The sequence below is a fragment of the Sminthopsis crassicaudata genome, chromosome 5 (assembly GCF_048593235.1).
Source record: "Sminthopsis crassicaudata isolate SCR6 chromosome 5, ASM4859323v1, whole genome shotgun sequence".
NCBI classification, from domain to species: domain Eukaryota; kingdom Metazoa; phylum Chordata; class Mammalia; order Dasyuromorphia; family Dasyuridae; genus Sminthopsis; species Sminthopsis crassicaudata.
In genome coordinates, this window is record NC_133621.1 from 243,125,470 (window position 1) to 243,140,908 (window position 15,439).

The following is a 15,439-nucleotide window of genomic DNA, read 5'->3' on the forward strand; positions in this document are numbered from 1 at the left end:
AATGAAAGAAATGTCGAGTTGTAGATGAGGAAATTATTTCATTTTCCAAAGGGAATTAGGGAGTGCCTTTTAAGAAGCTAATCACTAATTGTAAAGGGCCTGAACTTTGGAGAAGTGTACTTGAAACAAGGATACTTACAACAAGGTATTAACTCAGTTGGAATTGAGGGGATGATGTTTCTTTAGTACACATATATATTTAGTACTTAATATGGTGATGTAATGGTTCTCTAGTTCACACATAATCAGTATGATGTAATGATATGATTATAAAAGGGTTATTTAAGGGCTGAAAAAGACTGGAAATGAGACATTCCATTTTTGACCATCCTTCTGATGGCTCTCCTGCCTTCTGCATTCCTCCACTAATTTCAAGACTGGACCAGAATAAAGACTCTAGCCTCTATTCCTGACCCTTCTCATGGTGTCTACCCTGCTAAGACCAAGGCCTGTCCAAAGGAACTCCAGAAAGCTAGCCTAAACATTACAAGTAATGACTTTATAACCCCCAGCATGCAAACTAGCTGCTACCCCATACTAAGGGATGAGAAAGGAACTTGGCATAATCTTGGCTTAAATGATCAATAATATGGAACATTCTCCTTACTGGTGGAATGAATAACATATTTGCATAAGGGACAGGGCATAGTTTCTGGGAACAGGAGACAGGAGACATTTTTCAGTCCCAATGGGTTTTTCAATCTCTCTAGCTCCTCTGGCTTCCAGAGTCATGAAAAAGAAGATGTATGAGATTCTAATGTCTCTTCAGTGCCATGGAAAAAAAAAAAAAAAAAAAAAAAAAAAGAACTTTGAGAAGTCAACAAGTGATCACATCCTTATTTTCAGTTTACTACAGTTATTCATTTATCTTTCTAGATTCTCTAGAAAGAGTATATTATGGATTCTAGATAAACCAAAGAGATGCATTATTGTGTTTTGCATAATGGAGGGCAAAAGACAGGGCTATCTGAGCACCATTTAGTTACAATATAAATAATGGAGATTGTGCTCTAGGAATTTTGGGGTAAACATGTAGCTCATTACTGAAGAAATGTGATGCTTTTATATGATATAGCAAACTTTTAATAACCCATGGTCTGCTCCCACCCCAAAGTCCATATTTGCAGGAAGGTAGTTTGTTGTATTGCTTAAAAAAGAAAGTCACTTCCATAGTTACAAGAAAGCTAATGCAATGAAAATACTCATTGGATCAAACAAGAAATCTGTTCATTGCCAGCATAATGAATGATAGAAGAATTACATCAAAAGAAGAGACACAAACTAGCTTTTCTTCAAATCTAGAAAGCAATAGGGGCAGATACACTGCATTATCAATCACTGGCTCAAACACTTCACAGTGGTACATGGATTAGGAGCAAAACACTTTCTCAGCTTCTTCTCAGGGATAAACCTGATCTCATCTTTCTTAATAGAGGGCATGACATTTCTACTAGCAAAAGATGAGAACAACATGCAAAATACAGGTCATGTCCTTTAAACAAAGCATTCACAGCTTGTGTAACAAGAAAAATAATCCATAAACATCTATAAAGGAGGAAATAATATATTATCTGAGAACCAAAAAGGATATGCTAAGAGATCCCAAGAATATAAAGAGTAACCTCTTATTCATTTGGTAATTATTGAACATGTCACAAAAAATACTGATACTATTTTTATTGATGATAACAAGTCCTTTGATTTAATTGTACATATGTAGCTTGTTCATGTGTTGTGTATTTATAAAAACAAGACTCAAATATCGTATGAATGATATAAAGTATTTGATGTTTACATGGAAAACTGGTACTCCATTCCAGTGATATAATACTAAGACTAGATTAATCTGCATGATGATAATTTTTAGGAAGATTGTTTATAGACCTGTCCAGTCTTGAATCTACTGGGATCTCTTCTACATACCTATTATTCACTTGATGTCAGTGAGTGACATCAAGCTATATGACTCCACCAAAAGAACATGTTAAACAGGTTTTTCAGTATATGTAGTCCTTCTCCAATGACACATCCACATGACAGTTGGATGGCCTCAAAAAATTTAAAATTATTTTTATTTTTGTCATCTCATTTTCATCTTTTTAATGAAGATCAGATAGAAAGTTCTGAGACAAACTGATATCTTGCGATTTTTTTTTTTATTTACTGCTCTACAGATTATTTCAAGATGCACAAAAAACTGCAGTTGAATAAAAATATTAGGAGGTAGGATTGTCCTTTGTAAGGAAGGTCTCTGAAACTACCCTTGGTACAGCTCTTATAGTAGACAGGATAACAAAGATCATATTCATCATATTCTGTTCCTGAATAATTTTAATTTCTTCTGCTAGGTTTTCCTATTGTGAAAACTTTTTGTTCCATGGAGAGTATAAAAATTGGGTACAGCTAAAGCTATATTCTTCATGTGTTTTTCAAATGAATGTTATGCTTAGACAATTGGGGGGGTTGTTTTGTCTGTGATAATTATCTAGTTCTAATATGGTTTATTAGTTGAGTTCAATGGTATATTTGAGATCTCTATTGGTGGAATGGTTTAGTATATAGGCATATATATTTTTAACTATCATTATTACTGTTCTGTAACACATCAGTGTAAAACAAAAAACCAGTTATCTTGATATTCCACTCATGGATTTTATCACTAGTCTGCACTGCAGAAATACTAGAGGACACATTAGTCTGAATATTCCTCTGTTGCTGTGGTAGCTTTTCGGCCCCTAAATTCAATTTTTCCTCTTTTTTTTTTTTTTTTCTTTTTGGGCTTTTCCAGGTTTGAGAATTTTTGCTCACATCATCATTTTTACTGATGAATATTTCCATTTAAATGGCTCAGATCTCCCAACTCCAGCCCAGGTCAGACAGCACACTGTTCAGGAGAGCCTCCAGTTTCCTTCATATTTTTTCTTGTTCAGAACTCTAATGTACAGAAGATACCACATAAGCTGTAGCAATGTATTTCTTGCCATTTCCATAGGTAGTCTTGTCCCAGGTATAGGTCTGGATGGCCAGGGAATACCCACCCAGACTCAAATGGCACCTATAAAAGAAAAACACACAATCACAGATGCCTTCCATTCTCTCAATTTCTCTGACTCTAGGCTACAATGTAGCAAACCCAGTAGAAGTAGGAATATTTGTCTGTTTTTAAATAAGAAGACAAAGTAATACTTTTCTTTAGTTATAGTTTCTGGGGCCTTAAATCTCAATGGCTAGGAAAACATTCTGTATACCTTAAAACACTAGAGATATCAATTACTATTATTATCTACTTTCATTCTCTTCCACAGTTTCAACTCATGAACCCTCTGTCTCTAGGGGAGGAAGTGATTAGAGACAGAGAATTGTAAAATTTTAGAGCTGAAGGTCTGAAAATTAAATAATTTGCCCAGGATCACATAGTTTCTTAGAGTCATAAAATTTTAAAGCCAGGATTTATTTTAAAGGCCATCTAAACCAATTTCCTCCTTATATAGAAAAGGAAAGTGAAACCCTGAGAAATAAAATCTTGGTGAAATATACTCAAGATATTGGGCACTTAGGTAGTGAGCATCAGGTCTTATGTGAGGAAGATGAGTTAAAATCTGAAGTCAGATACTTATTAGCTGTGTGACCTTGGGCAAGTCACAATTTGTCTCAGTTTCCTCTATAAAATAAGCAGGAAAAGGAAATGGGAAACAACTGTAGTGTCTTTGCCAAGAAAACTCCACATGAGGTCACAGAGAGTCAGACATAAGTGAAACAACTAAACAATAACAGTATTCAAGTATTCAATATGCCTCCTTGTGTTAATACTTCTAGTTCATCTCCCTATAGTTCACATAATATACATATCATATAGGTGTTTTACAGCTTCTTTGGAAGAGATTAAAAAAGCTTTTCTTAAATGAAGTGTTTTTGAACTTTTGAGGGGATTAACTTAATGAATTCTAGAAGTTGGGACCATTTGGGTCTTTCAATTGGAGCTGTCAGAAGGAATTTCTATTGGGCTAAAACCCTAAGACTTAGGATAGGCTATGATAGTAAATATTTACCAATCAGTTCTGTGTGTGTGTGGGGGGGGGGGATTGTAGGTTTTATTTGAATTATTAATATTTACATTACTTTCTTAAATCTAGGTAAAGAGCAAAACAATAAATCTAGCTCTGATTTTAAGAGTCTGATGATTTCTGAGGTATCAATACTCACACTAAAAATTTAACAATTGGCTGTTTTGAGGTGACTCCAATATACTACTGCTACACAGGGAAAGTGATAAATGATTTTAAGTATGTGAAAGATTATCATTTGGAAGGGAGACTGCTGTGTTAAGACCACTTCTTAGATACATAGTAAAGGGGTTTCTTGTTCAGGTAGAGGTTAGACCAGATGGCATTGAAGGTTCCTCTCACCTCTAAACTTCATTGATCCTGTGAAGTAATTCAAGGCAACACAGGTCTGAGCTAGCAGAAGTAGAATTTAATAGCAGGTACTCTGAGATTCAAAGAAAGTCATGTATACAACTAGTCCTAGAGTCAGTTTGTGAAGTAAAACCCTGGTCTCCTATCTCCTGTTCTGGTGGTTGTGAAGACTGCTCTAATATTCCTAGTTAACCTTCACTTACATTCTGCCAGGCCTGCTGATGAAGCACAAGGAATAGAGAGCAAACTCGAACTCAGGACTACTGCCAATGAAAGCTGATCCCACTTCTTTGTAGTAGCCATCCCAGTTGAATTGCATTCCTAAGACATCAGGATAGGAATCCCACTACAGAAAGAAGAAGAAGAAGAAGGGGATGAGCCTTGGGGAAAGGAAGAGTTAGCCAATCTGAACTTTATGAAGTAAGGGAAGGGGATGACAAGGATGTAACTTTTGAAGGAAATACCTCAAGTCAAGTCAGTTGAGATTTAATGAGCACTTATGATAAGGTCCATTGATACTATCTATGGTTCATAAGGAAACATTAGTATTCCTGAAATGTGTTTATTGCCCTGTAAGGTCAGTTCCCATTCTTTTAAATAATCTTGTTAAGTAAGAGCCAAAATAAAGTTATTACAGCCTGGTCTCATGTGAAGTAATTCCAATATAAAAGGAGAACAGGCATCTGGCATCTCACTTTCAAGCTCACACTTGGAAAATGAAGACAATTTACTGGCACAGTTTCCAAAAATATTCTGGCACAAATTTTTTAAATTGTCCTTTGACAAGGCATGAAAATATCAGTCAATCTGATCAGGTTGAAGCTTCTATTATCTTTTTAGCTGATGGGGAAAGTCAGTGACAGCAGAGTGAACAAAGTAGGTTAACTATGATCCATTTGTTTTCCTGTCTGAACTAGAAAATGTTTCTCTAAATGGCTGAAAAAAATATATGAATACAATGAAATATTATTGTGCTGATAAATATGATGGATTCAGAGAAACTTTAGAAGATTTATATAAACTGATATAGAATTAAAAGAACAGAACCAGAGAAACAATTTGCATAGTAAAAACAATTATATAAAAGAGAACAACACTGAAAGATTTTAGAGCCCTGATGTAATCTCCAAGAATGACTTCAGAAGACTGATGATAAAGCATGGTTCCCACAGGGAAGATGTAGAATGAAAATTGTGTTTTCATACACAGTAGCTATGACCCATACTTCTTTTTTTTTCTTTTTTAAAAATTAATTTTATAATTATAACTTTTTTTTTGACAGTACATATGCATAGGTAATTTTTTTTTTACAACATTATCCCTTGTACTCCCTTCTATTCCGAATTTTTCCCCTCCTTCCCTCCATCCCCTCCCCTAGATGGCAGGCACTCCCTTACATATTAAATATCTTATAAATATCTTATATAATATATATCCTGGGTACAATATATATGTGCAGAACCGAATTTTGTTGTTTTTGTTGTTGCAAAGGAAGAATTGTATTCAGAAAGTAAAAATAATCTAGGAAGAAAAACAAAAAAAAAAATGCTCACAGTTTACACTCACTTCCCAGTTGTTCCTTTTCTGGGTGTAGCTGACCCATACTTCTTATAAGAGAAAGCTTTTTTTTTTTTTTTTTTAGGGGTAATGGGTGATTTAGATAGTGATAGAGATTTTTAAAAAGGGAAAGAAAAAAGCACCAATATTAAGAAAACAGAAGACAAAAAATTCAGAAAGGGACACAAGCAAATAAGACATTTAAAATACTATTTTATTAAATTTAACATAGATTGTTTTAAAAACCCAACTATATGAACTAGAAATTCATAATTTCACATACAGTTTTCTTTGTATATTGAAATGTTTGCATTCATAATAAAAATAACTTTTTTAAAAAATATTTCCCTTAAGCAGACTTATCTTATGGTATTTTCTTCTCTTAGATTTAATTTTGGTTAAACTGGTCTCTTTTATGTCCCAGAACATTCCCTAATTTCCCTCTTTGTACCTTTGCTTGTACTGTTTCCTATGTCTGGAATGTTCTTCCTCTTAATTTCACTTGCTGAATTCCTGTCTAGCCTTTAAAACTCAACTCAGAAACTACCTTCTCTTAGCATTGTACCTATGGTAGGTACTAAATAAATGTTAATGGATTGATCATTATCAGTGTACTACTCTATAAGTTCAGGAATAGTTTCATTTAACTAACGGAGCAGCCTGTAGTTCCTACATAGGATTCAGCAAATATTAGGTGCTTTAATAACTCTAACCATTTGTTAAATAAAAAATTTCCAGTTATTTTGAAGTGAAAGAAAGAGAGCAATGGCAAACCAAGCAAGCCTACTTTCTGGTAGATGAGATTGTGAAGGCATCCAGGCTTACCATCCCCAATATTGAATTTCTGATAGAAAAGCAATGACAGCTTTGTCATCTATAGATTGAGAAGGTTAAAAAGAGAGAATGGGGACAGTGAAAAAGATTTTTTTCTAGATAAAAGAACAATCTTCAAGACTTACTGGCCCATTGTAGTTATGGCTATAATAGTCAACCAAACCCTCCTTTTCCTGCAGGTAGAAGCGGATCCAATTATGAAATCCTGTCACTTTTCCCTTTTTCACTTCACCTAAAACAACAACAAATTTCAAGGTTGATCATTCACCCTCTGAGACTCCTCTGAGATTCCAAGAAGTTTTACTTCATGGAGATCATAATGCCTAGATTCCTGCACCTAAGGTAAATTTTCTATAATTCTAGATAGAAAGGAATTTCTTCATAGTTTTGCTGAACTTTCTTTCCCAGAATTTTCTATTCTTCACACTCAGGAAAATTCCTCCTTACTAGCTTCAAGTTTTTCTGATTAGACCATCTGGAATAGGTGTCCTGCAGTTCTCCAAAGACAAGGAGCTCTGGTTGTGTCATAAAGGCTAAGACTATGGAAATCAGGCGGTCTATAGATGATCTGGAGGAAATAAGGGGAGGAGATAATCATAGGCCTTTGTTCCACCTTTAAAAACTGGAAAGCAAAGATACAAAAATGACTATAATGCTTCCTAGAAACAAATCTTCTCTATGGAGTGTCCCATTTGAAATACTGTTTGGAAATCCCATTGTTCAAAGTTCTCACCAACTTGAATTCTTCCAGGGGAGAGACTGCCTCCAAAAGCACTCTAGCATGGACTGGTAGATTGGTTGGGGAAGGAAACAAAAAGGAGAAAGAAAAAACTCCTTCCTGCCTATTGGCATGATGTCTAGTACTCTAGTCTGAGTTGGGTCTCCCAGATCCTTGACCTAGAAAAATAAGTAGTTTCCCACTCATCTTCCTCTCAACCATCAAACAGAAAGGCCTTACCTGAGAAAACATGTTCAAAACCACTGGAATCACCCTCATCATTGCCACGGGAATACAACCCAAACCACATGTTCTTTAGTTCACTGACAAATTCTTGTTCTGAGCTGTATCTGTCTGGAAAAATGTATATAGACAATTCAGAATCTAACAACTGATATCTTAGTTATCAGAGGAGAGGATATTAATGAGATTCAATCAAGCAACAAAAATTAATTGAGGCTATATTATATAACCAATGCAGTTTTAGGTATATAGAAAATGGGAAAGACATATCAAAAAAGATTCCTTAACTCAAGGAATTTATAATCTAATGGCAGAGTTAGGAAACAATATATTATTTTAAACAATTATATTTTTGTAGGAGATGTGGAAAAATAGGCACACTAATGCACTATTGGTGGAATTATGAACTAATCCAATCATTCTGGAAAACAATTTGGTATTATACCCCAAAGGCTATAAAATTGTACATTCCTTTTGATCTAGGTCTATATCCCAAAGAAATTAAAAAATAAAAGGAAAGAAAAAGGAAAGGAGCTGTATGTACAAAAATATTTATAGCAGCTATTTTTTTGTGGTGGCAAAGAATTAGAAATTGAAGGGATGCCTATAATTGGAGAATAGCTGGACAAGTTGTGGTATATGATTGTGATAAAATACTATTGTGTTATAAAAAATGATGAGCATGATAATTTCAGAAAAACCTGGAAAACATTGTACACAGTTATAGTAATATTGTAAGATGATCAACTATAAATGATTTATCAATTCTCAATAGTACAATGATCTAAGTCAATTTCAAAGTACTTAGGGAAAAAATTGGCTATCCACCTCCAGAGAAAGAACTGACTGAATATGGATTCAGATTAAAGCACAGGTTTTTTTTGTACTTTCCTTCTTTTTGTGGGGCAGGGGATTATCTGTTTTCTTTCACAACATGACTAATAGAGAAATATGTTTTGCATGACTACACATGTATAACCTATATAGAATTACTTGCCTTTTCAAAGTAGGGGGAGAGGAGGAAGGAAGGGAGAGAATTTGGAACTCAAAAGTTAAAAATATATAAATTTTTTTAAAAGTTAAAGTTTAAAATAAATAAAAAATAAATATCTGGGCTAGAGTAGTAGGAAAGTTTCAGAAAGGAGGTGAGACTTTGGGATAGGCTTTGAAGAATATAGTAGAATCTTGCCTGGGGCAGAGTGAAAGACTTAGGAAATATTCCAAGCAAGGAAAAAACCCAAACAATGTCAGGAAAGAGCATATTAGAGAGTTATATACAGAACTATCCCTTTCCCTTAATGGAAATCTGGTTTCACTGTGTTCGAAAATATCCCAATTCAAAAGTCAAGAGGCCCACAGAAAACATTCCACCAGAGTAGAGACCCCAATATATTACCAGAAAAGTTTCTCCCACAGGAAGTGATTGGATTTCTTAACCTCGGAGTGATTGCCCTGGATGCAATTCAAGCCAAATTGAGAATCCCAGGCTATGCTTGGGCAGAAATTTGCTAGAATAAGCACGATTAAGGGAAGTACAGGATTCTAGAGTAGCAAAGAAATTCAATATTCAGCAAAAATGTGGAATAATAAGCATAGGATCATAGATTTAGAGCTGGAAGGGAACCTTAGAGGATAATGAATCTAATATCCTCATTTTACAGATGAAGAAACTGAGGCACAAAGAATAGAAGTAATTCAATTAAAATTTTATAACTAATAAATACCTGAGGTGAAATTTGTTTTCTTTCTTTCTTTTCTTTTCTTTTCTTTTTTTTTTTTTTTTTTTGGGGGGGGGGCTAGGCTGTCTAGCACCTGAGGTGAAGTTTTAAGATCCTTTAAGGTCTGACACTATCTTCAAATCCATACTGCCTCATCATACTGATTATAACAGCAGTATCCTATTGTGGATAGAAAAAGGACCAAAAAAATCTAAGTTCAAGAATTGCCTTGGATATAGTACCAATGTGATACTGGGCACAGCTTTAAGACTGTATAGACAAATTGCCAATATGGATCAGTAAAAAGAGAGTTGCTCTTTCCCTACACAGATGAAATCACAAGTCTGGATACAAAAGTAATAACAATAATTCACATTTAAACAGTATTTAAAGATTTATAAAGTGTATTCTTTATAACAATCCCATAAGATAAGTAGCACAGCAATTGTTATTTTCAATTTTACAGAAGAGCAAACAGATTCAGAAAAATAAAATAAGTGTCCTATAAATAGTATATATAAATAAATAGTATATATATATATATATATATGTATATATATATATATATATATATATATATATATATATATATATATATATATATATATATATACATATATATATATATACTGTTTTAAGGATTTGCTATACTCCTGGTATTGTTCTAGGTCCTGGGAATACATATACAAGAACACACAAAAAAGGCAATCTCTACCCTCAAGTAGCTTACATTCTAATAGACATAGAATATATTGATCATTGAAGGTTTTGAAAAACAGATATCTCAACTCTATAGGGGTTAGTCATCTTTCCATTCCCCATGTTCTGTTTTGCCCTCTCCTCTAGATCTTGGCTAGAATCCACATGCTCTGAAGATCCCTTTGATAAACACTTTCATAAACCTTCTCCATTGCCTTTCCATTGCTTCTTCATTGCCACTCTCTCTTCATCCAAAGAGCTGGAGCTCACTTACTTTTTTGATGGAGGAAGCCATAGAGTTCCTTCATGACTGCTGTCTTCATTATCTCTTGAAGGAAAATGTCTTGTTCCCTAAGCTGCTGAGAAGTGAAATGTTCCCCTTGACCTGTCACCCGCTGGTAGTTATTGAGTAGGTTGATGAATGCAGCATAGGTTGGTTTGGAGAAGAGTTCTTCATTTACATAGCTGTAGAGCCTGAGTGACATCAAGAGAAATTGGGATTGGGTCTCATAGCAGAACAAAAATTATGATCCCATAACAGAGCAGGACAAGGTTTGATGTTATGAACTATCTCTTACAAACATGCAATGCAATTCCCATGCCTTAGGTCACACTTTGTCTCCTGCCCTCCACTCTCCTTACTCAGACTGACTTCCTTAAATAACCTAAAAAGAACCTAGAAAATGCTGAATTCAGAATGATGGCATGAGGTTAAATCTGATTTACTGATTTTCTATGCATATGTACCTAGGCTTAGAATATGTATATATTCTTTGCAAAGTAGTTTATACACACACACATACATACATATATATATATATATATATATATATATATATGTCTAAATATACCACATTACATATACATATATATATATTATTTACACACACACACATATTTATATTCACAAATACCATAACCCCATATATATGAGGAGAATATTACAGTCTTAAATCAGAGTCCTACAACTGTGACTCCCCCTCAGTTCAGTGACTCAATAGCCAGGGCACACCAGCTCTGAATTTCTTCTAGCTTTTATCATCATCATCATCATTCCCTCTTTCTCCCATGCCACTCACTCTCATGTAAGAGTTAATTCATCTCATTGTTTTCTTTCTCCCTGAACCAGCTAAAAAACTTGCAAGCACTTAACACCAACACTAGGCTTTGGTCCTTGTTCCTTCCCTCATCACATCTAGGCTAGTTTCCACTTACTTAGAAACCAACACTATCCTTGAGGCAACTTCCTGAAACTTTTAAATAGGCCTGGGAAGAACCCTATGAAATCACTGAACACTCTCACAGATCTAACATATAGAAGTTCTGCCTTTATCATTCTGCCCATGGTTTCTTTAATTTCTGACAAGTGTAAGACTACCACAACTCCCACTATAATATGTTACATACCTGAATATAATATACAGTATTCTGAGCTAAAAAGGAATTGGTATAAACTGTTATTCACTGGAAGCCTACTGCACACTAGTGTGGTATGTCTGCCTAAGAAACTCTGCTGACTACCAGATTTCACTACTATGAACTTAATTCCTCCTTCCACCTTGTTTTTTGGATGCAGTAGTATGATGAATTAGAGCTTGACCTGACATAGTCAAAGTTTACAATTTTTTCTCACCCACATCCTTGCTTTCATTGATTCAAAAATAGGGACTAACACGCCAGAACTTCATGGACAGCTAGGACTGAGCAAGTGCAATTACTCTGTCTAGAGCCCCTGCTTTGGTGCTTCAATCCATGAAGGGAGAAGGGAAGCTGCCAAGAAGGTCAAGGACTGGTTCAGAAGTTACTTGGAAGGGGAGAGGACATTCCAAGTGTACTAATTCTTACATGCTTTTTGTCACTAGATTCCTTGGCTAGCTCTTGCCTGAAGTGTTTTTCACTTTACCTATAGGAAGATTCTACAGTCATTCCACACAATCCTAAGTCTCTTTAGTGATCTTTTATTATGCTTCATTACCTAAGTCAATAAGAAGAACTCTCTAATTACAATTTAATTACACTCTAATTTCAATCTTTCTTTCCTAAATCTTCTCTCCATATTCCATACAATCTCCCTTAGGTCGTAGTTTTGTACATTAAATGCCTTTCCTTTCTAATTCACTGTTACTCTTCTGTTTCTCAGGTAAAAGACTTAGAAATTCTAGAAATGAATTAGGCTCAAAAGAAATAGGAATGGGAAATATACAGGAAAGAAAAGTCTGGAAAAAGAGGAAGACTCACGGCTCTGGGCATCGATCCACTTTGTCATTTGTCTCAGAGGGGAAGATAAGATTCTGACTGTTGAGAATGATATCTTCCTTCTGAGCTTTGTTGTTGTCCACCTTGTAGATTTTCTCTGAGATAGTCAGGAGTTCTTCATTGGTGATGCCATCATTGCTTTGAGAGAAACCATCTAAGAGGAATGACCATTTGAAGAATGAGGAATGAGGAATGAGGAAAGCATCTAGAGTGGAATGTGGAAGAGCTGAAGAGAGGGACCTCTCTGCTCACTTTCTCTGGGTACCAAAAAGAGCAAAAGAAGCAGGCAGGAAAGTCATCTTCATATGGGATGATTCCACCATAAGTTTCCCTGAAGGAGGGGATGTATGCAAGAAATTGTGTGGGATCAATAGCACTTTCCTCCTCTGGCATTCCTCTTTTTTTTTGCATAGAGTATGATTAGAAGTCATTACAGAAGAGCTCACCATGGGCACACAAATTCTCATAATCTTCACAGCAGTTCCCAAACTCCTGGCATTTTGAGTTGCAGTGGCATGGATGGTGTTTGTCAAAGGTTTCACCACAACGGCTTTGGCAAGAATTAGGTGCCAGGTACAGATCTAAAATGATGAGGTGCCAAGGGTTAATTGCATATAGGTCTTCCCAACAAAAACAAGCTGATCTATGATGTCAACTCTCTCATGAACCCGGATAAATGTCATTTTTTTGTTTCCTTACAACTTCAGAAAGACAGAAAGAAGGTAAGGGGAACTGTTTCTTTTTAAAGATCTCCAAGAAAAACATCAGTCTAATTTTGCTCATACCCCTCAGTCAGGAAGTCAATGTCTAATGTTACTTTTTCTGATGCTCTTTTCCTTTGTTCCTACCCTTTTAATGCATCATTGACTCTACATGAAGCTTCCTGGAATCTGAACTTAGAATTTTTTTTTTCCTGAGGCAATTGGGGTTAAGTGACTTGCACAGTTGGAAATGTTAAGTGTCTGAGACCAAATTTGAACTCAGGTGCTCCTGACTTCAGGGATGGTGCTCTATCTACTGTATCATCTAGCTGTCCCAGAACCTAAAATCTTTATGCTAGATCTGTCCCAGTTGAGTAAGGCTTGTTCTTTTTCAAATTTCTGGAGTCAGTACTTAATACTCTGGTCAGTAGCATATCTTTGGAGATCCAAACTAGTATATATTCTGGCTTCATCCAAATTTGATATTGCTATTGCTAATAATGCAACTTCCCTCCTTACTTCCCTCATCATTTTCTCTCTTGCCCTTTGTCTTCTCCCCCTTCTTTTCTGTAAGTGTCAATATTTTTAGGACCAAGGTTCAGAGATTTAGGATTTCTAAGCTTTCAGGAAAGTAAAGAAACCTACTACTGGCTGGTGCTGCTTCTTCCAAATCTGTTTCCTTTTCTTGAAGCTCTTCTTTATCTAAAGGACATAAAAAGAAAATGACAAACCATTCCCTTGAGTGTTGGCCTCCCCAGCTTCACCAAGAATGTACAGAAAATAAAAAGGTAGAAGAATGACAAAGAGGCCTGAATGGGAAACATGTGAGAATAAACTATTGAAAAAAGCCAGAAAGTATCATACCCAACAAAGAAAACAAAATATCTCACTTTATATAAAACTTGAAATATAATTTCTATTTTTAAATTATATATAAATATTTATATATTTACATTATATATAAATATTTATATATTTTTAAATTATATATAAATATTTATATATTTACATTATATATAAATATTTATATATTTTTAATATTATATATAAATATTTATATATTTACATTATATATTTTTTTATATTTAAAACTTGAGATAAAATATTGAACACATCTTACAGAATGGTTATTCCTTTTACAAATGGATTATTTTAATTACAAAAGGAATCACACCATAAAAGACCTTTATAAAAGGTTTCAAATTACAAAAATTCATTTTACATGCAGCAATGATTCAAGGGAAAGGTGGTTTTTTGCTTTCAAATTTTATCCCAGAGGAATGAGGATTTTTTAAAATGTCTTGAGCAAGAAGGATTCTGATTCTCAGAAATCAATTTGATTTATACATAAAAAAGACAAACTGGCAGAAATATTTATTTGTGAATCTGAGGAGAATCAAATACAATTACCTTCACGTGAAATGCTTTTCAACAAAAAATAACCAAAATAAATTAAAAACCAAACAATACCTAATAATCTAATTATCAAATTACATACATCTGACTTTCATATGTCTTATATATTGCAAAGGAAGAGATATGCTAATAAACATTTAACAGCTAGATTTCCAGAGAAAAATGTATGCATGGCATACTTTTAAATTTAATCTGCATTATATTTTTTAAATTACTTTCCTAAGTAAAAACAAAAATCAAACCAATAAATCAAGTCCTGATTTGTAGTATTTGTGAATTTCTAAGTTGTAAATGCTCATATTGAAAATTTAACTATTAGCCCTCACCAACCAATTAGAGCTGACAAATTTAGCACATCAATAACAAATTTATCAGGAGAACCATTGCTCAATTCAAACCCTAATCAACTTGTTGGCAAGTTAAGACCTGAATTTTTGTCAGAATAGAGGCCCTCCCAGGAAACTAGACATGATCTAGGGCCTTGAGGGGAAGGCACAGGGAATTGCTGATTAGCTACATTTTCTGACTTAGTGCCCCTCCACCCAGAAGACTGTGCTGAGCCACTAGCAGCCTAAGTCAATATGAATTTTAGTCAGGGAGAGGATATGCGACTCCATTGACCTGCTGTTCCTGGGTTCTGCAGAGTGACTCACTTGTACACAGCTTCTCATAGTCTTCGCAGCAGTCTTTGTGTTGGTTACACTGATGGTTACACTGGCAATCAGTTGCCTTGTTAAATCTCTCTCCACAGCGGTGTGCACATGACTCCATTATGCCTATTGGCAATAAGAGATGCAAAGTCAGGCTTGTGGTGTTGCCATTCTCACTGCACCAGGACTCCACTACAGCTGGAAGTTCAGAGACAACAAGGAGAGTGGCCCC

The 15,439-nt window shown here is 34.9% G+C and overlaps 1 protein-coding gene across 5 annotated transcripts in view; it reads right to left on the bottom strand.

The window, feature by feature from the left end:
- Nucleotides 1–2,139: 2,139 nt before the first annotated feature.
- ENDOU (endonuclease, poly(U) specific) overlaps nucleotides 2,140–15,439 on the bottom strand; it is a 28,018-nt gene continuing 14,718 nt past the window's right edge. For 3 of the 5 annotated variants that reach the window (XM_074270693.1, XM_074270694.1, XM_074270691.1), the window contains 9 exons: nucleotides 15,211–15,333; nucleotides 13,787–13,843; nucleotides 12,887–13,021; nucleotides 12,423–12,594; nucleotides 10,459–10,658; nucleotides 7,765–7,878; nucleotides 6,932–7,038; nucleotides 4,619–4,761; nucleotides 2,140–3,055 (listed from right to left, as the gene is read on the bottom strand). In XM_074270693.1, the coding sequence (XP_074126794.1) occupies nucleotides 2,935–3,055; nucleotides 4,619–4,761; nucleotides 6,932–7,038; nucleotides 7,765–7,878; nucleotides 10,459–10,658; nucleotides 12,423–12,594; nucleotides 12,887–13,021; nucleotides 13,787–13,843; nucleotides 15,211–15,333 (1,172 nt within the window). In that variant the 3' untranslated portion in view covers nucleotides 2,140–2,934. Of the gene's footprint in view, nucleotides 3,056–4,618; nucleotides 4,762–6,931; nucleotides 7,039–7,764; nucleotides 7,879–10,458; nucleotides 10,659–12,422; nucleotides 12,595–12,886; nucleotides 13,022–13,786; nucleotides 13,844–15,210; nucleotides 15,406–15,439 lie in introns of all 5 variants that reach the window. The other 2 variants (XM_074270690.1, XM_074270692.1) reach the window with 2 other exon arrangements.